The sequence below is a fragment of the Bombus pyrosoma genome, linkage group LG1, assembly GCF_014825855.1.
Source record: "Bombus pyrosoma isolate SC7728 linkage group LG1, ASM1482585v1, whole genome shotgun sequence".
Lineage (NCBI taxonomy): Eukaryota > Metazoa > Arthropoda > Insecta > Hymenoptera > Apidae > Bombus > Bombus pyrosoma.
In genome coordinates this window covers 14,742,081-14,751,460 of record NC_057770.1, presented here as the reverse complement: position 1 = coordinate 14,751,460, position 9,380 = coordinate 14,742,081, and the positions used below count along the sequence as shown (strand labels likewise).

The following is a 9,380-nucleotide window of genomic DNA, read 5'->3' as shown; positions in this document are numbered from 1 at the left end:
AACCGTAATCGGCAGCCACAATGCTACATCCCCAACAAGCGCCCCGGTCGCAACATCCAACATCTATATCCTGACCAACTCATACCACCTCGAAGAAGAAGGGGAATCAGCTGTGATTTTCAAGCCACGCCGAGTCCGATTCCACAAAAGTCTCCTGAGGAAAACTTGAGGCACCAAATTCAATCTAAGGGGGGAATGTCACAGACGGAATGTCACAGACGAAATCCGACTAAACAAAGCGATAAGATAGCGAAACTCCAAGCGCCTTAGCATGAGTGACCATCGGGATAATATCCGGTCACTCTATCCGTTCTCAGAAATATATGATCGAAGCCTTTTCCACTCCCACGAATAAAAGAAACTTTATTTTTTTTCTTGTTTGCAATGCATTTCCGAGCTCTAGGCGTGACTGTTCAAGACTAACTTGGATGATTTTAGCGGGAGTATTTAAAGTTTCTTTTTCTTCTTAAATTTCTTTTTTTATTTGACAAGACACCGGCGATCTATCGGTTTCGTGATTTCTTGTGTCTCCGACGTGACAAAATTGGCGATCCTGCTAGGATCCATTCATCGCATCAAGAGGAAACTCCAACGGGAACTCTACGAATTCTACAGCGAAGGACCACGGTCACCTCCTTGATCAGAAGAAACCGTAAACCGGAAATACGTTCTGAAGATAGTTCTAGATTCTTCTAAAAATATCGTATCTATCAAGATGAATCCAACTCACATGAGTACGGCAAAACAAAACAAATTGATCGCTACTATCCTCGAACAACTGCAAAGTCTAACTCACGAGTTCAGAAATTTTAGAAGTAACACTGAGCAAAATATTAACAGAATAAAAGAATTCACTGAAACTAGTGATAGAAATCGGGCCAAGGAAATACGTGACTTTGCAAAACTTATAGAAGTGAAATACGACGCTGAAACTGACCAGCTACACATGAACACCCACTTAGAAACGGGTGCCGATAACATGACGGATGACGAAACCGACGGACCAAACACTTCACAAAGACAACGAATTAGTCACGTCACGACTAGACAAGGAAACTACTGCGGCGAAGAACAAGACCTCCAAGCAGGAGAGGCCATACGCACTATTGAGACACTACGGGGTCGAGATGACGTAGGCGTTGAAGATTTTATTCTATCAGTCCCAAAGCAAGAGCCAGGTGCAAGGCAAGTGCTAGAGATTTCCTATTAGATCTTATACTTGCTGAAAAGATAACCGATAACGCGAAAAGGAATATAAGATACTTAAAGATTAACTCGTTTGAAGACCTATATTCGTGCTTAAGACAAAACGTGTCAGCTCCAACCACCGTTAGCAATTGCAAAGATAAACTGAAAAATTTAAAACAAGGAATGACAGAAACCGTACAATCTTTCAATTCTAGATTCCGACAACAACTCAACGAACTAAATTACGCAGTCCAAAACGAAAACCGCACGCTGGTTGAACGACGCGTAGCCATGGACATCGAAGAACGCGAAGCACTAAAAACGTATTTACTCAATTTACGGCACGAAATAGGACAGATAGTAGGAGCTAACGATCAAAAAAACCTGAACCTCGCCCAACAATTAGCAGCCGACAAAGAACAATGGTTACGAGAATCAAATCGTGTTGCCCACCGTCAGAATCGATCAAAGAATGAATCTAATAACACTCCGCCCGTACCTAAACGAAGTGCTATCGATCTACAACCACGAGGTTTTAGCCAACCGTCAGATAGCCGAATGAAATTAAAATGTTGCAAGTGCAAGGACACACAGCCAAGGTGTGCTACTCTCGAAATTTTCCATTAGGCAACCAAAGAAAAATCCCATCTCGAGCAGACCAAACAGCGGAGAATCCAGAGGAAACATTCCAAGAGTCAACTGGAAAATTATTATCAATCTCATTGCGACGAAAAGACAGAAGAAGAGCCAGATTTCTCATTGATACCGAAGCAGAAATAAACCTAATAAAAAGGAAAGCTTCACTGAAACGTCAAAACCTCCAGCCCAAAGACTTTCCTAACACGTTGACTGCTACGCCTGTTTTCAAAAAAATCTCCGTCAGGCCACGCGTGCAGCAGTACCAAGCGTTCTCTGCACGGTGCTCCCATCGATATTTTAGTAATGCGAGTAGCTCAAGCGGTGGTCTCAAGAATGATCTCTCGTTTCGTTTGTTCGCAACATTAAAACCACTAGCTGTTGTCGAATATAATGAAGGAAAGTGTGGTATAGATTATTCCGACCAAATGGTTTCTTATGCCACCACAATTAGAAAAGGAATCAGATGGTACAGAAAACTTGGCGTTCAACTCCTTCTGGGAATTTCTGTTGTAAACGCTTTGACGATTTACAAAATTGCAACAAGGAAGAACATAAATACTAGAATATTTGGAGAATTATTAGTTGCAAAATTATTAGGGTTGTCTGAAAATACAAGAAATCCTTGTCTTCGACGGAGTCAGCATAATTATAATCGCCGTTCGGAAAAATGATTGCGGAAGAAGCATCAGACGCGCATGCAAACTATGTTATGCAAATAAAAGACGTCGAATGGACCGAACAAAGGCACGAAAGAATTTGCAAAAAACAACAACTTATTGACCAAATTATCCCGACCAATCTTAGCTATGTATAGAATGCTTTAAAGTTTTACATGCTAAATAATTTTTTTAATAAACCATTTTCAACGGTTCAACATTTTTATTATTATGGAATATCTTTTCAAATACCTACGACGATCCCTCGCAAGTAGTCGAATAAGCGACACCCGAATATGGGTTTCGTGGCCAGACCAGAATACGGGTGCCGTGGCAGTCAACGTGCTAATAGGAACACACCACTGACAAAATTTGTGATCTAAACATGTTCAAAACGATCACCAATTCCACGTATTTCCTGACAACTTTCCCCTAATCGAAGATGGAATAATCAGACTCCCATTCCTTATGAAGTACCGATACAACGTCACTAACGATAAACAGACATGAAACGAGATTATATTACCATACCAGAACGCCGATAACGAGATAGGACCAGGTGAAACTTTAACTTCAACCCAATACATCGAAGGAAAGCCCACAACAATATGCTTTATCAACACTGAAAACGACCATAAAATGGATAATTTTAACTCTCGAATACATTCAAAGCGATCTAGTAGTAAGACCACTAAATTATGCCAACGTTTTCATGGAACACATAGATGATAGCTATCTGTACAATGAACAAGTAGATATCACTCTTATGATGGACCTTAACGACCCAATCGATTAAACCAATAGATTACATGTAATTGAGCTAATAGACCGTCAATGCAAACCACCTTGCGCTTACATACCAGAGATAAACAATCTAAAAATCAGGTATAGAAATCTGCAAAACCTAACGCATCAACTCAAATTGTTATTACGCTATAGAAGACACGCGGATTACTCAACGTCATAGGCTCGGTATCTAAAACTCTATTCGGAACTCTTGACGAAGAAGACGTAGAACTCATTAACAAAAATATCGACACATTGTTTGACTCCAACAACAAAATAAAAACTGCACTTATCAGACACGTACTAGACGATACTAAGACGAATCAACTGGAAAACCTTACCGACGATATACGTAAAATTGAAAACCATAACGAGGAAAACGAAATATTGATCTCTTTACTAATTCAGACTGAATCTACCATATCGGAGCTCCATATTAACATCGACGAAATTTTGAACACTATCATATTAGGAAAACAAGGAATCATAAACCCGCAAATTATAGAACCCAAATAATTCTTAACAACACTCGATCAAATAACAAAATAAAACTTTATGAGTAAACATATCGAACCTTCAGTTCAAAACTTTCAACTAATTCTAGATCTAAGTAAACTGAAATTATGGATAAATGATATCAAACTTATATATATGATAACTGTACACTTTTAGAAGATAACGAGTGGAAAATAACAAGACTTTATCCGATACCTTTCAAACAAAACTCTGTATTTATAGCACCTGTATTAGAAACTGACCTAATACTGACCAACTCAGAACAATACACCTTTGTCGATAGCCACTACTTAAACAAATATTGCAAACGAACGGCAATCATCCACATTTGTAAAAGAACTCAACCAAGCCACAACAGAATCAATTCACCTGAATGTAGAATCGAATTAATTAATAATCAACAGACAGTCAAAACTTGCCCGACTGCTGTATTCAAGTTGGAAGAATTGACGTTCGTACCTTTACAGACTGAAAATCATTATGTCATTATCCCTACGAAAAATGTGCAGATCGACGTATTATGTAAAACACATAAAATCTTAGAAATCAAACAACCGAGTTTAATTAGCAGCAAAACTGGATGTATAATCACATACCACCGTAATATTATGAACATAGGAGGAACACAAAAATATTTCTTACGAAATCAAAATTAAGAACAGTTCGCATATGGGGCGGCACTCGACCACGGAACTTTCCAACGGCTTCGTGACACAAAGCGCTATACCTTCAAAGCGTAAGGCTGACATGCCTAATGTACCATCGATATCCCTACGGTTCTTCCGCCGAATTTTCGGAAGAATGCATACGCGGCAACCATCGCTGACATTTAATAAAAGAAAAGAAAAGAATCCGTTTGGTTTCAAACCAAAGATTCATTCTGCCCCGAGCTGCGAAGTGCAAAAGGTTAGCGTCATAGCGAAGCAAACACTATTAGAGATACGTGATTATTAACTCTTGATAGTTAATCGTTAATTGTTGATAGTTAATTGTTAATTGTTGTCGATAGTTAATCGTTAATTGTTGACTGTTGATTGTTAATGGTTTAATAAACTTTTTTGTAGAACATCAAGAGTATTTCTTATGGGCACACCTTTACCAACATCCACCTCACATAGTTTCAAAGAAATAGACATCTCAACACTAGAGAAAATATTAGAAACGGGTTGCAAAGATAACTCACAATTTTAATCAATATAAAACCAACCTCGATACGTTTCAAATACAAGTCAACAGCCTACAATTCGAACGACGTATAAATTCACTCAAAGAATATGACATTTCGACATTACAAATATTAGGATACGCAGCCCGCCCTAGGACTAGGGACAGTATATATATTGTGCAAATGTAAACTTTTCTAATGTCTAAGTCGAGTAATTCCTAAAAATGTATGTACCAGAATACTTTACCCTACCGCTCACGTAAACAATATGCATCAAGTACCAACAGTACCAATTTTTCCATCAGCTCATGGAACGGTCACTTTCCAAAACATTACAGAAAATGAAGATAACGGGATCCTTCAAATCAGATTACCCACCAGAGCCATACGCTTCAACGGAGCAAAGCGAATCTAAGAAGAGGGGAATGTCATACGCTCAAGAAGGCCACCTGCTCAGAAACAGTAATCAGGTAGACGAAACATATTACAAGCGACAGCTATCGAAACGATAACCAGATAGTAACGGAATAGCCGCCTCTGATATACACCTGATGATAATCCCTCCAGAGGGACTAAAACCTCAATATAAAAACCCTCCCAAATTAGCGCTCAACACCTTATACCGTTGTAACACTTTGAACCGTCACTCTGTTGGATTTATATTATAAAATTCCATTATCATATACGAAATTCAATTTCTTCATCTTATTCGTGAAACGTACGAACTGCGACGCGAGGAGATCACCGGCGATCCATCGGTTCCGTGATTTCTTGTGTCTCCGACGTGACAACAGCGTGAAAATATATCTGAAAGTGAGAAGAGTAGTGTCGACGAAGTAGTGAATTTTAGAAAAAAAATTATAAATAGAATTTCATCGAGTTTGGACTCGAATATTGAGGAAGCATATGCAAGTGAAGACCCTGAAGACATATTGGAAGAACTTGCTATAGACAAAGAAGAGGAATTGGACTGTATTGATGATTCATTGAACAATATTCAGTGGAACGAATTCGCTAACTGGCAACAGACATTTCCGTTCACCGGAAAAAGCGGACTTCTCATGGATTTGCCGTCTGACAATGGCGCAAGTGAAGTGTTTTCGTTATTCGTTGATGAAAAAGTGATAAGCATTTTAGTCACAGAGACTAATAGATATGCAGAGCAAAAATTATATCAGAGATGGAAACCCATCACTTCCAAAGGAATTATAAAATTTATCGAACTAATGGTTTGGATAGATCTAGTACAGACACCGCTTGTTAGATGTTGATCGACGAACCCTTTTTACAATTTTTCATTTCCACGCAGCAGAATGTCCCGTGATCGTTTTGAATTGCTATTAGCAAACTTGCATTTTTCAAATAACGAAACTATAGAACCGAGTAACAGTCTCGGAAAGGTTTTACCACTCATAAACATATTGATAGACAATTACCAAAAAATTTTTTCACCAGGCGGAGATATTGTAGTCGACGAGACAATGGTTCCTTGGAGGGGACCACTAATATTCCGACAATACATATCAACGAAATCACATAAGTATGGTATAAAACTATTCAAACTGTGTTCCACCGAAGGTGGTTACACATGGTCTGCAAAATATATTCTGAACGAGATATTACCAGAAGTAAATAAGTTGCCATAGCTGAGAACGTCTGTACTGAACATGCAGATAAATTGCTAAATGAAGGACGAACTTTGTTCATCGGCAACTTTTATATGAGCTACCAGTTAGCAGTCAAATTTTTAAATTTTAGGACCCATGTCGTTGGAACTGTACAGCACAACAAAAAATTTATCCCCAATTTCGTAATGTCGTACCGGTTGAAGACAGGTGAAATGATAGCACGAGAAGATAAGAACGGTATTGTCATGCTCAAATGGAGAGATATTCAAGATGTTGGAATATTATCAACAAAACACGCACCCATTATGATTTCAAGTTCATATTCTACATATCGCGGATGTCCTCCGAAACAGAAAACTTTGGCGGCAATTGCAGACAATAATGGAAAAAGTGGCTTCGACAAAAGTGACCAGATGGTCTCACATGCCACTACGATACGGAAAAGCATCAAGTGGTATCGGAAATTAGCACTGTATTTACTCTTAGGAACAACTATGGCAAATACTCATACTGCGTACCAAACAGCCACAAACAAAAGAATTCAGAAAGTAACCCCACCTCAAATTGGTGACCACTCGACCTGATTTACAGCAAAAAAGGTGACCGTGATAGCGCCACTGAGATTTCAATCACCGCGAATCTAAGTGTGTTTGTGAAATGGCAAATAATAACGAAGGAAGGCGCACCAGAGAGGCTGCGTTTAGCGGAAGTGCAGCCAGTCAATTGGTCCACATGCCTGCAGTAATGATCCAGAGGATAGGGCTATGGTTCGCCATACTGGAAGGGCAATTCGCGTCAGCGGGCATGACGGACGATGATACAAAATTCACGACCCTCATGGGATTTCTGGAAACTCGGTACCTGGAGCAAATCCAGGACATAGTGATGAATCTTCCAGCCATCGGACGATACGAGAAACTTAAGAATGAACTTACTCGCATTCTGGCCGATTCAGACAGTGCAAGGGTAAAAAGGTTGGTGGGAAGCGAAGAGATGGGCGACAGGAAGCCGTCGCAATTCCATCACGACCTAAAGAAACTCGCCAGTCCTTTCGCGTCAGACGATTCCATCCTCACGCTTTGGAGGAATCGTCTACCAGCTCACGTCAGGTACGTCCTGGGTGCTGTCTACGACACCAGTGTCACAGGTGAAATCCGACTATTATTATTATTATTTATTCTAGTCCGTGCCTTTCGGCTTTGGACGAATTTTCGATTTACAGTGTATTGCACTCCTTAGCATATTCTTATCTGTAGTCGCTATAACTAATGACTATAAACTCTTGCCACTTATGACTACCCGTTTGGTCTCTTTCCTTCTTGCTGCGCTACCTTCCTGTCCTTCTACCCCGTCTTGTATTGCCTTTGCCCTTCTTTTCTCTATTATTGCTCTTAAGTCCCTTAGTCCTTCCCCAGTCTCATTCAATGTCTTTTCCATATCCTTTGCTCCTCCTGTTATTTCACATTCCTCTATTACATGTCTCAGGTCCTCTTCTTCCCTTCCACATAGTCTGCACCTTTTTTCTCCCTCCTTTTTTCAATGTTCCTTCGCTTTGGTCTCGTTTCCACGCCTGAACCTGGCTATCATTTTGCTGGAAATCCGACTAATTATGCGATAAGATAAATTCCAAACGCCTTATCATGAACGACCGGATGTATCCAGACGGGATTCACCTGTTCTCAGAGATATATGATAAGTACGACCAAAGTCTTCTCCCACTCCAACGAATAAAGAATATACATATTCCTCCCAAAATCATTCAAGTTAGTCTGAATAAGTCCGAACCAGGCTGAATATTAAAAGTCTATCGTTGCGAACCGCAAATACTATAAAGCGTTTGCTATTTAATTATTGTATAAATTATGTGGAAATAAAGAGCTCGATCTCCTATTTCGAGATTGACACTTTTCTTAGTCACTTGTTGAATTTTTACGCGACACCAGCGTAGACAAGTTAACGCGGGCAGCTGACCAGATAGAGGAAGAAGTCTATTCAGAGAATGACCAGCGCGCATTCCGATTTGCAGCCGTCACCGAGCCGCCTGTACAAAATGCGGCAGCAACCGAACCATGGATCGCCTGCTACAACGCCTTAAACGAACAGATAATCCCCAACTGCGAGCGTAAGTAAGTGCGTTGAGCATCGGCAACGCCCGCCCTTCACATCGACGAAGCCGGAACCGCCGTAGATCGACTTCTCGAGAAAGACTACGACAGCCTAGACTCTGTTATTACCACGCGACTTACCAAGAACGCGCGAAGAAGTGTATTCTCCCATGCACCTGGAACCAGGGAAACGGGGGATCAGCCGTCCGTAAATGTGGCAAACGACGACGGCCTAGCATCCTGCCGCATATTCGTCATGGACAGGTACTCGAAGATCTTCCTTGTAGACACCGGCGCCGACATAAGCGTATATCCCCGCAGCAAAATACACGGGCACGTCAACAAAAACGCGTACGAACTGTTCGCGGCCAACGGGACGCGGATCGCAACATACGGCACCATCGCGATTAGCCTAAACCTGTCCCTAAGACGAACCTTCAAATGGCGCTTTATAGTAGCCGACATACAAACGCCTATCATCGGCGTGGACTTTTTGAACCACTGTAGGTTGCTCGTGGACCCGCGAAATAAACAACTCCTCAACACGACAACCCAATTGTCACCAAGGAGATACGCTGCCACGGCCGACAGAGTATCGATAAAAACTATAATCGGCGAACCAGTCTACCATCGACTTTTGGCGGAATTTACAGACCTAACTCGTCCACCGGTTTTCGGACGAAAGAAAACTCAACAC

General features: G+C 40.7%; 1 protein-coding gene across 1 annotated transcript; it reads left to right on the top strand.

The window, feature by feature from the left end:
- Nucleotides 1-1,152: 1,152 nt before the first annotated feature.
- Nucleotides 1,153-2,617, top strand: LOC122577772. The gene has a single exon (XM_043749329.1). The coding sequence runs from the start codon at nucleotides 1,372-1,374 to the stop codon at nucleotides 1,813-1,815; it is 444 nt and encodes a 147-aa protein (XP_043605264.1). The 5' UTR covers nucleotides 1,153-1,371; the 3' UTR covers nucleotides 1,816-2,617.
- Nucleotides 2,618-9,380: the final 6,763 nt, after the last annotated feature.